This window comes from Nymphaea colorata, chromosome 12, assembly GCF_008831285.2.
Source record: "Nymphaea colorata isolate Beijing-Zhang1983 chromosome 12, ASM883128v2, whole genome shotgun sequence".
Classification (NCBI taxonomy): domain Eukaryota; kingdom Viridiplantae; phylum Streptophyta; class Magnoliopsida; order Nymphaeales; family Nymphaeaceae; genus Nymphaea; species Nymphaea colorata.
In genome coordinates this window covers 450,736-469,112 of record NC_045149.1, presented here as the reverse complement: position 1 = coordinate 469,112, position 18,377 = coordinate 450,736, and the positions used below count along the sequence as shown (strand labels likewise).

Here is an 18,377-nt window from a genome sequence, read left to right as displayed (position 1 = left end):
CCCATGAAACTTTTCAGGGCGGCCTGAAACGTACAAGTTCCCCTCATACATCCTAAAGTCAAGCTGTAAAATATGTCAGATTCACTCGTTGTAATCCCTTTAAATTTAAGGGAGAAAAAATCAGACAGCGTCCAACATTTTTCTTAAAATGTTTCAACGGCGGGAATGGCAGAAGCGCCTCAATCGGCTTTGAGTAGCTCAAATAATCAAATCTTCCAAGAAATATTTTTCACAAAAAATAAAGAAAAATAAAAATCTGATCACATTTTGATTACCCTTTGAATTTACTTCTTCTATTAAGGAAAAGCAGTGAAAAAAAATTCTCAAAATTTGAGTATGTTTATGTGATTAAACCAAAGAAAGGCACCTATCCTGAAATACTCGTGTTTCAGGACTGATTTTGAAACAGCAAAAGAGATCCTAAAGACGTTTCCGATCATCACGAATGCTCTTTCATGAACCCTAAATTGGCGCTGGGTCTTACTTCTCGCGAGAAGAAATTCACGGCAAACTGGCAGAAGAAACCCACCAAGTTCTCAAAAACTATTCAATAAAAAATCACCAAAGAAACTATGAGAAATGGATATTTTTTTGGCAACCATGCCAGAATATGAACGAAAAAATCACATCATATTTAGTGTTCTCTGAGAATCAAAATCGACAGGCTCCCCACTACCCTGTCCACACGATACATTTGTCCCATAATTTTCAAAAAATTTATCATCTGCCATCATATTCCCGGTCTCTATGCTCTTTATACCCAGAGGTGAACCCCATGGAATCCCACCCTGAACATTCAAGCTGGACACCTCCTGGTTCAGGCCAATACCTGGTGGAGATGGCGTTAGCGTGGGACCAATCTGGTTCTGCTGTCCCGGTGAATTGCCTGTCGCTCTTTTGTTGGAAGAGCTTGATGCGGCCTGAGAAATGAATGACGTCTGCTGCTGCTGATTTTTTTGTGGTGGAGATTTTGGCCGGAGGTTTTCTATCTCTGGAGTTGTAGCTACAAGATGGGGTGCATCTGGTGGAGGGTTGCGACCACCACCTCCTTGCCAAACTTTTCCATCTTTGTCAGCAAAGTTCCTGATATACCCCTGCAAGATGTGGAACAGGTGATCTGTTTCTTCACACATGGACTTTTACTGATGCCAACTACTTTTTGTACTCTTGGTCTGATAAAAAATGATGCATATTATTTTTTTTCCAAAGAGGCTTGAAAGTCAATTGTTAAAACCAAACCATTCAAAAAAGGTATTCTATCCTCAAAAATCACCATCTTTTTAACAGAACGTTGGTCAAGTCTCTTAGCCAATGGATCATGACGAACTTGTCTACATCGCTAGACTTTGACAAATGCTCTCCCTCTCTCTCAGGTATGTATCTACGCATTTATGTATGTTTATTTGTTTCATTGCTTGTTGGGCACAAATTATTTGTGCTTAAGGTAAACCATATTCCCTTTGAAGTACCAAGCACATGAATCGATTATCACATAGAAGCAATACCTCCGAATTGAAATTTGATGAAGTTAGACCTTTTCCAACCGTCAGCCAGCCTGCACGTATATTATGGTCCTCCCCAAAAAGCTCGATTCTTCTACGACCAAGTGCAAAATGCTCAATTATTCGATAAAGGTCTTCTGGTTTTGCTGTTGAACCTGGAAAGAGGAAAATGTTGTTACATGTAATAGCCAAAAGCAAGCAACCATGTTGAGTATTTTGAGCTCATGCAGGTTTGAGCTGCCTTAGCTGTGCCCACAGGTCTCAATTAATCTCAATCTGATTTCTTGCCTAGCTTTGTAATATGGGAGTGCAATATTAGCTCATTAGCTTTCTGCTAAATTATTGCTTGCAAATGGCTAAAGGTTCCCCATAGAGGTGGATCATAGGAAGAGGGCGGGATTCAGTCTCCCTGGCAGTGGCATGTGCTAGGACTAATCCTAAGGCATGTTAAAAGAGGTACGGCAGCTGAGGCTGTGAGTTAGGACTACAGCGTAGGTGGAATTAGGAGAATTAACCAGTACCAAAAAAACCAATAAAATGTGAGATTAATTTCTAAAACTTAACAGAGAAGCATTTCAACTGAAAACCTATTATTCACAAATTATAACAAAACAATTGAAATGCACAATAATACTCGCATTAGGCATTCCATTAACATGATAATAAATAACCAAATGCTTGAAAAAGCAAATTTAGTATTCAATGGTTAATAATAAACGCTATATAGCACAAAGAGAGCAAGCTTGCAACATCACTTCTTTGCAATGTTTTAGAGCATGTGAAATTTTCTAATTTCGTAGATACAACCATGAAATCTCTAATTCTAATTTGTGAAACCTAAAAGGATAAACTACGGCCTAAGTCACACAGATACTGGTATGGGTACAGTTATAGGCATACCAGTATGGACATGACCATTTTAAAAATCATAGACAGAGGGATACAACAAGGTATATAATATATATACATATATGTATATGTGAAAACCATCACAAAAAGTATGCAAAATTCCAAAATTCCACAAAAAATATGCAAAGTTACACATAAAAACCAGCAAAAAATCAAAACTGCCATGTCCAGCCTTGTCGCCATACCTGTGTTGACATGTCAGTGTGTCGACACTGGTAACTGCAACCTGCCAGCCGTGTCTGTGTTACTTAGACTACGGCCTACAATTACCATCTATTCCATTTTATAAAGGAATGTAAATCCTCATGAAATTCACAGGCTCTATGCTAACATTCTTTGCCATAAAACTGTCTTCTATTATAATTCTAATAAACAAGAAAAAGTACTGCAGAAATCAATGTCACAAAAACAAATCAATTAAAAACCTAAAAGAACATAGAGATATTCAAAATATCATAATATATGAAGTATGATTATAACTATAATTATAGATACACACACACACACACAGAGACACACATATAAATATACTTCTAATGCAAACCCCATTCAACATAAAATAAATGAGGAAAAGGAAATTTGCACAAGACCAGCAAAAGTAAAAAGAAAGAACTACTTCAGATTCAGCACAAGTAGAGAAAATTTGAAAAAAGCCTACATTGTTGCAAGCCAAGGCTCAAGGCTATTGAATGCCAACGCAAGCCTAGATGATCTCCTAGGTGTTTTCAAATGGCAGGTCACCTAACAACAGTCAGTCTAAGAAACCAGTCAAGCCTATGGTCCAATGTGCATTCTTAACAGCACAGCTTCCATGTAACCTCTATATTTAATTGTTCATCTTATTAAATTTGTCCTTTAAAACTATTAATTAAGTTTATGTCATGTTATTCTGTTATTTTTATAGTGCATTTTACTGTCATGCTCTTATTAGTTGATAATCACAGGTTATTCATTGACTGATGTTTCAATTTTACTAGTTAATATTGCATTTTATTTGTTCACTTTTTTGTCAACCACTTAATGCATGTAATGTCGCCTAGTCCTGCCCAGACACACCTCCTACACTGTGCTAAGACATTTAAGTTTTCAACAGCATAAGTCTCGTTCAATCTTATGGATGACATTTGCATCCCAATGGACAATGCATCTAAATTCAGTTGTTGATGACATAAATAAAAACCTGGAAATGTTCAACCATTCAAATGTGCATGATAGTTTCTGATACCGTGGTCATCAGCTACAATGTCAGGCCTCGCAATCGACAACTTCAGATATGAACTTCTAGTCTATCAAGACACATTTTAGACCTCTTCAGGTGTAAATTAAGCAATATTTACTAAATATATTGGATTCCTGAAGGAAAGAGGCATTTACCAGTGAGCTGGTGGTGAAAACGATTTCAAGGATGTCAACAATGGTGAACCAAGCACCTTCCTTTTTCTGGCAATCCTAATCTAGTTATGTCTATACAGCACTCATATCCCCATTGTTAATCAGAACACAATTGTCTTACCAAATAGATACTGGAATTCTGACTGAAAAAAATTGTCAAAAGCACAGATAACTAGACGGTGGTAGGACTTGTATATGGGAGACAACCACTAAAAATTATTGTCCAAAGGGACAAAACGATGATCAACAGTAGAAAGCAATTTGGATAACAACATGATTGTATTGGTCAGAGCTTCTTGATGCTTGCAAACCAAAGGAACCTAATTTATCAGATGGAAACACCTTGAGGCTCCTTGAATTGTGCTATAAAACCAAGTTTTTTGGAAATTCAAACTTCAATACAATAAAGCAAGTTTTGGAACAATTTGATTATTTCATAAACCAGACTTGAAACAAAAACATGGCCTATAGAAATACAGCTGAACCTAGCTTATGACGCTATTTATTGGCACTATAATCCATGATGACCTGAGAACCAATTCATGGTCGGCCACCTCTCATGAATTAACAGCTGAGAAAGGATCTCCATCTTTTTATTGTATTAGATCCTAGATCGTTCTTATAGCCAATAACTACTCAAAAAGGTAACTTGGATGGCACTGCATATGGAAATTCACCAACTCAACTAGTCAGTCGGTGGCAGTAATATGTGTGATAGAAACTACAGCCTCCTTGAACTCCAGCACCTTAAATGATCACAGGGACTTGACTTGAGTGCCACAAGACAAAGTAGAATACCGAAAACAGGGAGGTCAGAAAAGCCATGAGATGTATCCATAGATAGAAGATTGGCTATTGATCAAAGATAAAGATTACATGCAGACTTGATTTGTGTGCCAACAAGATAAATGGGATACCAAAAACAGGGAGACACACTGTTTGCCACCAAAAAGCCATGAGGTGAATCTATTGAGTGTAGATAGATTGCTATATGTATGACCTTCCAAAAAAAAGAAAAACCATCATCATCATGACAAGTAGAATTATATTATTATAGTAAAAAATAGTCCTCACATTCTTATCAGCAAGACTTATCTTGGGTATTAATTAGTAGATTCGTTTTCTCTGGAATAAAGAAAATAAGAAACAGATAAAAGTAACAGAAAATATTATTTATGAGTTTGTTCTAACACTCTCACAAAAACATTGTTACAAATTCAAAATCATTATTAAAATATTTTAAAAAATAAAAGTATATTAAAAAATTAGTCTTGGGGAAATATCATAACAATATTTCAGTGAAATTGAAACCAGCAATCTTTTCCATATATTTCAAGAAATTTCCCTTTTTTTGGGTGATATTAGCAAGCATCGTCTTGAAAATATCATCAACTTTTGTGACCATAAGTAGGATTCCTTTTACTACTTAAACTTACACATGTGAAAGACATATACATGATATACAACGTACAATATGCCAGATTTGGGTTTCACTCAAATTCATTATGCCTCATCCAGGACATCTTAACACCCATTCTCAAGTTGTGTCAAGCATTGCTTTTTGAAAACCAACATCAATTTTTTACCAATCCTTCTCATGGAAAAGGTCAACCATTTGATTTTTAGCATGAACAAAGTAAACCACGGTTTCTTTGTCTACAATTTCACGTCTAACTGTTGATCTATCTAGATGCATTATGTACGACTATGATGGATGCAATTAAAATATATGCTTATAGCACTTTTGTTGTCACAGACACATCAAGAATGACGTAGAGATAGAATATGTGTTTTCAGTTAACAAATGTCCGATCCACGCTCTGTCATAGTAGCAGCCATACACCTATACCAATAGACCTATACTATGCTTCCATGCTTAATTTAGTATCAACCTTCTATTCGTACAACTCTCATGTACTAGATTTCTGCCCATGAAAAAGTAATATCTCAAGACTAACCTTTCATGAGTTGAATTTCTGGTGCAAGACATTTGGTGTAGATTGTTCCAAACGTTAACAATCACTGATTCTTGCCTCACAGGGGTGTGGGGTGCAGGTTGCAATGTGGGAAACTTGGATGCAGGTGCAGTGTGTGTGTGTTCACAGAAAACACGTTATTTTTGAAAAAAAATGAGAAAAAAACATGAAAAATTCATTTGCCAAAAAAGGGAAAATTCATGTTTTTTTTAAATGAGACAACGGGGAAAAAATACTTTTAAAACCCATTTTCTCGTGTCTTTTTTTTATGCATTCATTTTCTTGGGGTTCGGTGGCTTGTAATATTTGAAAATTATAATGGCTTCAAAGTGAAAAGACGTTAAATAATGGTCAACATGAATCGAGTTCAGAGGAAGGAGCTGGGAGTTCTAGGGCTTTTGAAAAAGACAGGTTATGCCATGGGAGTTGGACAAAACAACTGCTGCTCATTCAGTCCATTGAGGTAGGCAACAGATTTCATTACGCATTTTCTTTCTCTTACTTACCCAAAGTTTAAATCTCTTCTTAGCCATCTCTCTCTTCCCCATCTCTCTTTATGTCTGTTCTCCTCCCATCTCTTTCAATTTATGTCCATTCTTTTCCTCTGCTGGGTTTCCAGTTTTCACACAACCAGTGGTTCTCTCAGTGTCTCTCGCTCCTCGTTCTAGCTTTTAATTTCTCACGTTCTTATGCTGATGGGTTACATGTTTGTGTGGGTTAAGGAGCTCTAGATGGACTGCACACATCATATTGAAGCGTGTCCATTAAAAAACCATGATTACTAGGTTAATCACATGGGTGCTGATAACGCTGTAAATTTTCTGCTACACCAGAAATCAGGTGCACACTGGGTGTGGAGTGGTGCAGCTGTTACTAATGGAAGGTTATTGTGTTTATGTTATATATATAATTATAATCATATAATATACATATATGTAACATCCTATGATACACGGTGATACACAGGTACGCCTGTGAAGGTGAAGTACCCGTCCGGTACCGGTACGACACCGGTATGGGTATAGGTACGGGCTTGGGTACGCCTAGGTGCGGCGTTCACCGTACTGGGTACGGTCAACGCACCGGAGGCCGTATCCGTCCTTTTTTGGACACGGTCAAATTTGACCGAGTTAAAAAATGTCCGTTTTTAATTTTAACGAAACCATTTTAACGTTAAAAAAAAAGAAAGTTCGAAACTCTTAAAACTTAAAACGAAAGTTAAGGGTTTCGGTTTCTCCCTACCTCTCACCGACCGACGTCCGGCGACGAAGGCAGCGGCAATGAAGGCAGGGGCGGCGAACGCAGGGGCGGAACGGCAGCGGCAAACGCAGACGGTAGGAGGCGACGGCAAGAACGACTGTCACGGTATTTTTTTCACTTTTTTCATTTTTCTTTTCATTTTTATCGGCTCCACCCCTGCCTTCGCCGCCGGCGACAACCGACGACGACGACGACGGCCACCCCTGTTCTATTTGCTAGTGTTCTCGACCGATGGTTCTCTCTGTCCCATTTCTTCTTTTTCCTTTTCTTTGCATTCGTAAAATTGTTGCTTGTTGTATCGATGGTTCTCTCTGCTTTTATGCCCAAGTAGATGCAGACTGTCTAAGGCAGCCTAGATTTCTTTTAATCACGTTATATTTCAATACTATTTACTGTCCTATAATCCTATTGCTTTCCATGTTATAGCTGATAAGCTCTAATCTGTAGTAGAAGAATGAGATTGTGCATCAGCTGCTCCGCTCGGTAATACAATAGTCAAATTGATTATAGTGTCTATACCAGGGGCCGTTTTGTGTTCCAACCTCCAAGACATCTTGCAAGCTAAACATATGGCTTGATAAATGTGTTCGGCAATGAGACATGTTTGAGTCTCCTATTGCAGATTTTTCAAATCTGCGTCTTCCCTAATTATTGCTGTGATATATCATTTCATGAGAGGATTCATCTATTTGGAATGATCCCTGTTTCTATTGGTTTATGATTTATGAATATGATAATATGTTATTCTGTTTGTACTTTTTGATATATATATGTGCGAATATGTAATTATGTTTGAAATTTTTTGACATATATGTGTGTACGGCCGTACCCTCGTACTCGAGTTTTTTAAAAATGGTCTGTACCCGTACCCGTACCCATGTGACATATGCAACATCATTACACGTATTGTCATATTAGATTTTTACTTATTTCACTTTCCCTAATTTTTTAGATTTTTATTTTATTTTTTTTAAATTTACTATACATTTCCTGTTTTTTTCAAGTCCGCCGTATTACACCCAAAAAAAACTCGCCATTTAAAACTCCAAAATGTTATGTGTAACTATGACATATATATATATATATATCTCTGAAAAGCTGAACAGGTAGATACCAGACCTTCGTATGTCAGATTTGATGGAAAGTGTCTACGCTGCTTATTTTAAGGAGATCCAATGGTGGAGATTAAGCTAAAAAAATGAAAATATAATTGTACTTTTAAAAGACTCAAATACCCCTCAATGGAAAAAACAAATGAGCCTCCATAATGAAATCCCTTGCCTTCTCCGAGGGGTATTTTGGTCTCTTGAAAATACAACTAGTCCATTTCTTCAGCTTAATCTCTAACATATGTTTTTCTTAAAATCAATGGCCCAGAGAATCCCCATCAAATTTGGTATATTAAGGTCTGGTATATACGGAAATCCGTTCAATCACAATCAGCCCAATGCCATGCATGAGAGGCTAGAGGATTTCTCTGTCCAAACCTGAACGAAAAAATGCATGAATCATACATTTATAATATATATATATATATATATATATTATGATAGCCACAAACATCGTTTTTGGGAATTTTTTTTTTAACAGCGAGGTTTTTCTCAAGTACTTTCAGCAAACATTTTCTTCCCAAGAAAATCTCAGCAAATTTTTGAAAAATGAAACAAAAACCTAAAATTTAAAAATAAAAATAAGAAACTATTAATACGGAATTAAAAAACTAGTCAAAATGACGAAGAAAATGTATTAATGATGATAGAAATGATAATAAATAATTTAATCTAAGTTTATACGTGAATCCATGATATCACTAACCATAAAAAGGTCAAAAAAAATATTTCATTTTTCTCGTAAATATCACGATATTTGTGGCTATGATATATATATATATATTAACTTTTAGATTATTTTGCTGAAAATCAAATACCATTCAAAGGTCACTTTAATCCATTTTTAAAATTTTACATTGAATAGAATACTCTGTTAAATATTGGCACGATCAATCCTCCTTTCTAAAGGATGACAAGCTGGTCGTCCTTCTGTCTTCTAGACTGTGTGTGTGTGTGTGTGTGTGTGAGAGAGAGAGAGAGAGAGAGAGCAAGGAGAATGCAAAAATTAGAGAAAGAAATGGGAGATGAGAGAGAAGAAAGAGAGGATCAGTAACTTTCTTCTTTTTGACAGAACAAGTTCCCTTTTTGACACTGCTTTAACACCATAGTAGAAATAGTGACATGTTCACCTCATCAAGCATGAAGAGACAAGGAAAGAAGAACAAAGAGGTGCTGAACAGACGCTATATTCCCTTGGCGGGTCTGACCTAGTTCTCATTAAATATAAATTGTAGACTAAATACAACATATGACAAGAATACCCCAACTCTGTACCAGAAATCACATTCAAACACACAATGCAGAACACATTGAATCTGGGTCTAGATCAGATTCATGATATTTGACCAAGGACATGTCAACACTCAAGAGTTAAACCCTATGACGCCACATTGTACAAACATATTCATATGGCTAGATCGACAAACAAGAGCATGCACATCATATTTCTCTAGAGCAGACCTTTAAGCAGGAATATCTGGAAATGGTTAAAATGATCCCCAAACTTTTTAGCAGGCACTAGCTGGAAGTGGAATAAGGATTCTGCATGGTCAACGTATCCAGATCAAAATGACAACCAGATGGTTCAAAGCCCATGTTTGTTGTAGCATGTAGAGACATATGGGGAACCTGCCAAACCTACCATCTTTGGCTGCGTATACGCGTATGCATATGCTAAAACTATAAGTCCAGAATCAGAACTAAAGCACAGTTTCCAAATTGCAAATTCAGAGTCACTGTATAGCTTAGTCCAGCATATTTATATCCTCTTAAAGCAAGAGAACAACAAATTCTAAGATTATTAATAAGCAAGCAACTACAATAGTAGACAAAGTTCTTGAAGATAAAAAAATGAACAAACACTAACCATATGGTGGTTCTTCAGCAATTATTATGTCTGTGTCAATATTGGCATGGATAATGTGCCCATCTGTGCTACGGCGAACAGTCCCCTTTATACCCATCAGGCAGTGCTCCTATTTCAGAAGCAATTCAAATCAAGAAACTTGACAAGAAAAATCAAAAACCTACATACACAGATGCTAACGAACATCAGAAACCATAGTTCACATCATTGTCACAAAAAACGTGTACGGGTATTATACGGCAAGAAATTTCTCAGGTATAATACAGCAAAGTTGTATATCTCGATAATATCTCGGGAAAATCTCAGTAATTTTTCAAAAAATTTAAAACATTTAATAAATCCAGAAAATTATAAAAAATAAAAAATCATAAAAAATATGAAAAAAACGTGAAAAAACGCATATAATACACGTCGTTTTTGTGTTTTTTTATCTTCTGGCATTTTTTAAAAAAAGACGCGTTTTTTCACGTTTTATACGCTGACTATGTTTTGGCATATTATACGTGTTTTTTTTCCAATAAGATGTGTTTACTGTGACAATGGTTAACATGACCAAAACATGACTACAATAACTTCCCAATAATTCAACTTTCCTCACAGTACAGCATCTCAACCTCATCGACCTTTTAGAACCATGCAGCTATAATATTGATTTACCAACCTTGGAACGCTGAAACAATGTGTGAGAATCATGGCGCAATCCCGGGGTAGCATTTGATTTATTAGTCTTCACCCAACAAATATCCTCGCACCTTCGAAATCCCCACTACAAAAAATTCAAGGTCTCTTAGTTCATTAGTTTTAGTTCGTGAACATTCACTTGAAGCATAGTGTAGTTGCAGTTGTTAGAAGTACAATTACTAACAGAAGAAAGAATGAGAAAGCAACAAAAGCAAATACAAAAATAACAAAATTTACAATAAGCAAAAAACGTCAAAATTTTCTAGGAAACATGGAACTACAGATAGCTGGACAGGTAAAAAAAAACTTACACACTCACAATTAAAAAAAAAATTGTAGCTTCCATTTAAAATATAAAAAAGAAACATGCACGAATATGGACAAAGATAACTGAACAAAATTGAAATTCTTTTTTATTCAATATAGTTGTGTTCAGTTTAAATAGCATTTCTATGTAATAAACACTGAAAAATGGAAGTATTACATGTAAATTTGATTGACACTCAAAATAATCAGATTTAGAAATAAGAAATCGGTTGGACATATGTGTGACATGGCAGTTACTTCGAGGGGCTTGCAATGGGAACCCTTCCTAAAACTAGGCCTTATCAATCCAAACTAAAATGCCTAGTCCAATTCACGATGTCTGATGAGTCCATAGACATGCTAAACTTCAATTAAGGTGGTCACCTTTATTAAGGGACTTGCTTTTTCATTATATACTGCAATCGTTCCTAAGTTCAAAAAAGCCTATATGGAAAATGTTGAATCCATTATACAGGACTCCAGATGAACACCTAAAAAAGTGTAAGCACATTAATGAACATAATTATTTAAGACTTGCCATGAAAGCATGAAAGACTGACATAACAAGTCAATTAATGGTCAATAAATACTATATAAATTGGACAGCTTGGGAATTTTCTTCCGAATCCAACTACGAATGAAATCATCCCAAAAAAGCAGTCCATCAAAAGTTAACGGAGAAAGACAAACTATTCAAATGTGATATATGCCTCCTTTTGGTAATTTATAATCAATTCTGACACTGAATTTGACCAACCTGTGTCTACCAAAGAAAAAGACCAAGCGTAACCTCTATGTACACAGAGACAGGACTTCAACCGTGTAAAAAGAAAACCAAAAACACACATGAAAAAGCTAATGTTCAAGTGCACACAAAGGTTTTGACTCCATGATATTTCATAAAAATATTCTATCAACTTTCAGGGAACTAAGCCAAATTAGCAAATAGGTTGAAGTTATCAACTACCTTGGGGTTCAACCATGGGCTAACACAACTGGTTAAATTTAACAATGCCAAGGTACCCAAACAGAAGGTATCTGAGACTTACTTCCATAACTAATATAAATATCATTCTACTTTAAAATTCTACCAAATCTTCAACATCTGGCCCTTGCACAGCTTAACATAAAAAATGAAAGTGTATCATCCATTTCTATACGAACTGCATAAGTGTCACATTTAAGCAAACAATCACATTTGTAAACCAAGCAAGCAAGTTTACATGCACGTACAGAAACACACACTATAGTGTCATAGATTTCTATCACTGTAGAATTCACATGCACAGACACAATAATCTCAGAGATTTCTAGCACCTCAGATTCCTATGTTTATACAGTGGACTTGTATATTGAACTTATCCAGTTCACATTAAATATGTATCGGAATTCTTTTATATTCTGGGATTTTTCTTGAAAAAAGAGAAAAATTAAAAATCTGATGAGATGCTTGATTTTTAAAAAGACTAACAAATTCAACAATTATGACTATGCTGCACACTGCCAGTTCATAAAGCAAGGCCCTAAGTCATGAAACCATAAAGCCAAAAACTAGGTGTTTGTTACCAAACTGAAGCCACTAGGGAAAAAAGCAAAAAGAAGAAAGTATCAGGTACCCCACCATGCTCCTAGAACACATATTCAACAGTTTACATTAAGAATCAAGTTGCCTGTAATACATGTGCTTAACAAAGTTCCTTACCTTTTAGAAGTCAATATTACATGATAGATAGCAAAAGGGACAGCAATATACTTCCCGAGCCTTCTCAAAAGATCAATCCATCAATAAGAAACATGAACATAGGACCAGTCATTGTCACATATATCGTGTACAGGTATGCGACACAAAATTTCTCGGGTATAATACAGTAAAGTTGTATATCTAGGGAAAATCTCGGGAAATTTTTAAAAATTTAAAGCATTTAATAAATCCTGAAAATTATAAAAAATGTAAATTAATAAAAAATACGAAAAATATGAAGAAATATAAATTAATACGCATTTTTTCACGTTTTCTATTTTTTGGCATTTTTTTTAAAAGACGCGTCTAATTGCCATTTTATACCGCTGACTTATTTCTCGGGTGTCATACGTGTTTTTTTTTCTTTTTTGAATAATACGTGTTCTATGTGACAATGGAACCAGCAAAGCAGACACTGTTTAGAAGTTGCTTACCTTGAAAACAAACTAGTTTTTCCAAAGGTCTGCATTTACCTATTTACCTACTACAAGTGACACTTAACTTTAACCACCATTTGGTGCCCACTTAGGTCAGGATAATAATGGCAGCTATGAGCACTAGGATAGGACTTATCATTTGACTAACAGTTTAAGACTTTAAGTAACATACCTTCTTTAAACAAAGACGACCTTGCTCGAGTCCCACACCATCGCCTACCCAAAGGAAGATAAATGAAGGAGTATCTGCAATTGCCTAAGAAAAGCATGAAACTAACGTTAGCAAAACAGACCAGGTACATATATTTCTGACAACAAATTACACTGCAAAACTAACAGAGCCCGATTAACTAAAAAATCAAAAGCATGCAGCTGGACATTATCCATGATTATGTTTCTGACAACACATTGTAGTGCACAACTAGCGTAGCCAATAAACTCAAAACAACTTTGCCAGAAAACACCCAAAAAGATTCTCGCCATTAAAAAATGCGAGTTGTCTGTCCTATTGAAATCATGCTCTGTACCCAAAACCATGCCAAATGCATTGACACAAGTGCAGCACCCTTCTTACAAAGAACCCAATATAAAATCAATCAGTCAGTCTAAGTGAATGTATGTAATTATGAATACATAGAACTGTACCTATAGGCACATGCATGGGCAACCATAGGTATTAAGTAATGTACCCTGATTCCAAGCCCTAGAAGAAGGGTCAAGGGTGTGTTACTTGATATGCACACATACTTTTTAAGAATGTCAAAGAAACAGCTGAACATAATTAACCAATTTCAACAATTAAAATGACCAAAGAAAGAATATTCTTGAGACAATCTGGTGTACTTTTTCCTCATAATTGAACATCCAATCATGCACTTAGGCAGAGAGATTGAGCTCATGAATCTTGCATTTACAATTTTCTACTACTTGGTTAAGAATAAACTATCAAGAAGTCATGAAATAAATAAATAGCACAACAAAAAAGATTTCGAATAAAGAGAGTATGCTAACAAGAGAATATATATGGTTAGTTTGTCATCCAGCAACTAAGAGCAATAGCAACCAAAAATCGAAAGCAATTCAAACGGCATTAATTATTAGCACAATAAAGAACAAATAATATTAATTTAATACCTCAATTTTAAGATTTTGTATTTCTTCAAAAGTCCAGTATTCCATATGGTCTGCAACGCCAGGAGCACGATGAACATATTCCTCCCAAGGTGGGTCCACAAGGATCACATCAAATTTTGTTCCAAAGAACTCTGGAGAAAGAGCATGTTCCTTTAGATCACATTTATAATACATTGGTGGAGAAGCAGACTTTTGAACAATCTCATCCTTCTTCTGAATAAGCTCCCTGAGTTTTGGGTAGTCCTCCACCACATTAGTAAGCTCTAGCTCCCTGATAAAATTTTGTGGCCTCATACCTGTGTCCACAAAATTCTGAGAATAGTCATTTTGTTCACCTCTAGATGGTGCTTTACCAGGAGGCCCACTACTTCTTGGAGGCACCCAACCCATAGGTGGTTTATCATTCCCCATGCCACGTCCAAGCGGTATTGCATTAGAACCACCAAAAGCAGGAGCAGGAATATTAGATGAAACGCCTCTGACAGGACCAGGTTGATTAAAATACATAGCATGACCTGGAGCAGCTGCAATCGGAGGGGCATATCTAGGCCCCGAAGGTCCAGGTGGTGGAACATGAGACACACCAGGTGGGACAGGCAACATGTTCATATCTACACCACGAGGTCCTGGCCAGACTATATGAGCAGGAAAAGGAGGCATATAAAGACCAGGGCCAATTGGAGGGCCTGGAGCAGGTGACATGTTTGGGCCTATAGGCTGCATAGGACCAGGGGGTAAACCAAGAGGACCAAACGGGTTTCCCATCATCGGACCATGAATTCCAATCCTTTGTGCATCTCTTGTTGGCAGTCTTCCTCGTCCACCTCGACCAGCTCTGCCAACCTTTCCTCCTTGCTGGACTATTCTGTTATATGATACTGATCCTTGGTTGCTCCCAAAAGGAGATGGCATGCCAGTAGCTGTCTGGCCAACAGAAGCATAGTTAGGACTCATAGTGGTCTTTAAGTCCCTTCCTCTTCCAGAATTTGCTACATCACAGTCAACCCTTGCTGTATCCAAACCAATGTTCTGATCAATCAGAGGGGAGCCATCATCAGCATATCGCTCCTGCAGGTCTTCTCCTGAAGTATAAGCATCAGATATCCTTGTCCTATCACTGGACGGATAACCCCAATCTTCCTCAGGAAGGCCTGAAACAAAGTCAGGGAGGCCTCTTGCCTCGCCTCTCCTAACCATAACACTGGATCCAGATTCCTCTCTTTCACAATCGATGGACTTCTGTCGAACAGCAAAAGTATCTGGATTTTCATTTCCGGATACATAACTTGATGCCCCTTTTGTACCCTCCATTCTGCCTCTGTCCTTTCTGTATGCAGGCCTTTCATGGATCTTATCAACATCCATCCTCTCCCTTTCGCGTCTACTGGATTCTCGTTCCTTATCATAGTCAGAATCTACATCCCCATCTTTCATACCTTTCTCATGCCTACTTTGTCTTTTCTTCCAAGCATCTTTTGAATCCTCCCACTCCCTATTCCTACTAAAACCATGGCCTCTACCCCTGGATCTGTCATCTCTGCTTTCTTCCCTTTCTCTATCCTTTCCTTTGAAACTGATGCTTCTTTCATTATCCGATTCAGCTCTGTCGTCTGAGAAACCTCTCTCAAGCTCTTCAGAGTCTTGACGATAGTGTCCACTTCCTTCAGGGCTTCTGGATCTCCTTGAATTTTTTACAGCCCTCGTGCTCCTAGTCGCATTACCGGACCTGCCTCTACCATCAAGGTCTTCCCAGGTAGAGTCCCTCCTATTCCTCAATCTTGCCTTGTCCGTATGTCCTTCATCATCAGTATTAACTGACCTCTCCCAGCTTTCTGTATCATCATGCCCACCATGAGTGGAGCCCCTATGCTCCCTATATTTCTCTTGTTTCTCACCGTGAACTTTATAGCTCAGCCTGCGGGCACCCAACTCAACATCCTCTGCGGAATCAAGCTTTTCTTTCGGTCTTCTTGTCCTATCATCCCTTGTATCATCTCTGTGCTCACGGCTGCCAGTGACCATCCTGTTATCGTCATTGTCCTCTTCACGTGAATCCCACCTGCCTTTGGTCTTGCTCCTTTCGGACTCAACTCTATTATCCTCCCTACCGCTCGATCTGACAGATTTACTTTCACTTGCTTGAGTCCATGCTTTGTCACCTTTGTCATGGCTAGAAGCTCCATATCTGCTACGGTTTCTAGGAGAGGTGTCAATTGGTTCCATCCTTGCATCAACAGCTCTTTCACGTGAGAACTCATGCTTATCAGAAACCTTCCCGCCCCTTGAATCTTCTTTGTCGGTATAACCATCATCAACTACAAAGTGAGCCTTCCTAGCCACATCAGGTTCATCCCACTTCCTCCGTGGGTTCCTTTCCCGCTCTTGAGCGTCCTGCTTATTGCTCCGGTTTCCCTGGCCTTTCTCCCTGCTGCTCTCTTTCCTCTCTGAATATCGTTCATCAGACTCTTCTTTGATTAACTTATCAGGAGTTCTGTCAGGCTGGTCTCCCACAGAAAATTCTGGTTTGGCTCTTGATTTGTTCCACGAACCTTCCTGACCTGAACCTTTTCCGCTCAGTTTTCGTGATGTTTGACGATCATTCTCATCAAAATATTCATCGTCATCATCAAGCTTTCGGGCCCCAACTTCCTCCTCCAACCGACCGTATTTCTTACTGGAAACATCATCTTTGCTCCATTTTCCAGTTTCTGGCAAAATATCGGAATACCCATTGCCCAGCTTCCTGTCATTCTTCTCTCTCTTCTCGCTACTGCTTCCATGGCTAACTTGTTCCACAAAATCTACGTTTTCCCTCAGCATCTTTGAGTGTAATTCTCTTCTACCATCATAATCATCTTCTACGAAATCATCTGCCCTAGTCGACCCATTCAATCTTCCCCTACTCTCATTTCGCTCCATAGAAGCTCGTCCCTTGGCTTCGCGTTCCCAATCTTCAGAGTCGTCAACATTACTATGCTTCCTTGACTTGCCAGATCGGAGCTTCTTCTTTTCAGAATTTTCACATTCATCGTCTTCTTCATATCTATTTGCATCTCCCTTTCTGGGTTCAGAAACCTCTGTAAACCCACGTTTCAGATAGTGTCCATCATGAGTAGGCACATCCATTTTCGCAAAAACACAATGGAACTGAAATTAGAACATGACAAACCATTAGTACGACTGGAGATACAAACTAGTACACAATCCCCCTACACACGCAAGCACAGGGACTTCTCAAACGTCAAAACGCATCAAACATAACAGAAATAAAACTCACCAAAGAAAGAAGAATGCGTATTTGAAAATAACCGAAAGCAAAGAAACAAAAACCCTAGAGAAAGAGAGAAGGAAAGGGAACTCGAACCTATTGACAGAGATGACCGTGAAATGAACCCTAATTTTCGCGAATTAGGATCTCATCGTTCCTTCGTGTAAAGGGAGAGGGAGGGGAAGGTGTAGGAGGAAAATCCAGGAAGTGGCGAGTGGGATCTGAAACAGCGCCTTCCGTCGCTCGCGCTCCCCCTCCATTCTCTTGCTTTCGTCTCTCTTGTGGGAGAACCAATTTTTGCGGGAGGCGGCTAAGTTTTATCCTTTATTTACAGAAAGGCGATTCACGTTTCAATTATTACCTTAAACCTCTTCCGAAACCGATATCACATGTAACTCAACGCGGTTTCCCGGCCGGATGATGCAAACCTGTTCAAATTTCAAGAGACCCCTCGTTCAAGGGACGTCAACGGTTCGAATCCCGACGTTTACACCCGATTCAAATTTCTCCTGAATTTATCGGATTTAATTAAGTGGGTCCAATTAGCAGCTCATTTTGAATTTCAAAGAGACGGAAACACAACATGAAGCCAAGATGGGTTGACGTCCTTTTCCTTTCTGAAGCACGCTGTGCTATGCTATGTGATGCATGTTAAAATGGCGTCTCAATAACTGATTAACTGGTATTAAAATATCGATGCTTGTTGCCGGGGCTTAAATAGTTGGTTAGGGTAGGACCTATCTTCGTTTTGATTCTCATTGTTGCTATTCTCATAAATAGTTAATAGTGGGGGTG

General features: G+C 37.8%; 1 protein-coding gene across 1 annotated transcript; it reads right to left on the bottom strand.

The window, feature by feature from the left end:
• Nucleotides 1-571: 571 nt before the first annotated feature.
• Nucleotides 572-17,860, bottom strand: LOC116266468 (N6-adenosine-methyltransferase non-catalytic subunit MTB). Its single transcript, XM_031647709.2, has 7 exons — nucleotides 17,679-17,860; nucleotides 14,315-17,461; nucleotides 13,353-13,436; nucleotides 10,677-10,781; nucleotides 10,016-10,124; nucleotides 1,506-1,657; nucleotides 572-1,094 (listed from the first exon to the last, which is right to left on the bottom strand). Exons 2-7 carry the CDS (start codon nucleotides 17,438-17,440, stop codon nucleotides 624-626), a joined length of 4,047 nt encoding a protein of 1,348 aa, XP_031503569.1. The 5' UTR covers nucleotides 17,441-17,461; nucleotides 17,679-17,860; the 3' UTR covers nucleotides 572-623.
• Between the last annotated feature and the right edge of the window lie 517 nt (nucleotides 17,861-18,377).

Bases quoted from the DNA above. Each gene is read 5' to 3' on its own strand.
- LOC116266468 (XM_031647709.2), bottom strand. From the start codon at position 17,440: ATGGATGTGCCTACTCATGATGGACACTATCTGAAACGTGGGTTTACA. The intron at 10,782-13,352 runs GTATGTTACTTA...AATTTTTTGTAG, and splicing joins GTCGTCTTTGTTTAAAGAAG to TGGGGATTTCGAAGGTGCGA. The intron at 1,658-10,015 runs GTTAGTGTTTGT...TCCTCTTTCCAG, and splicing joins TGCTGAAGAACCACCATATG to GTTCAACAGCAAAACCAGAA.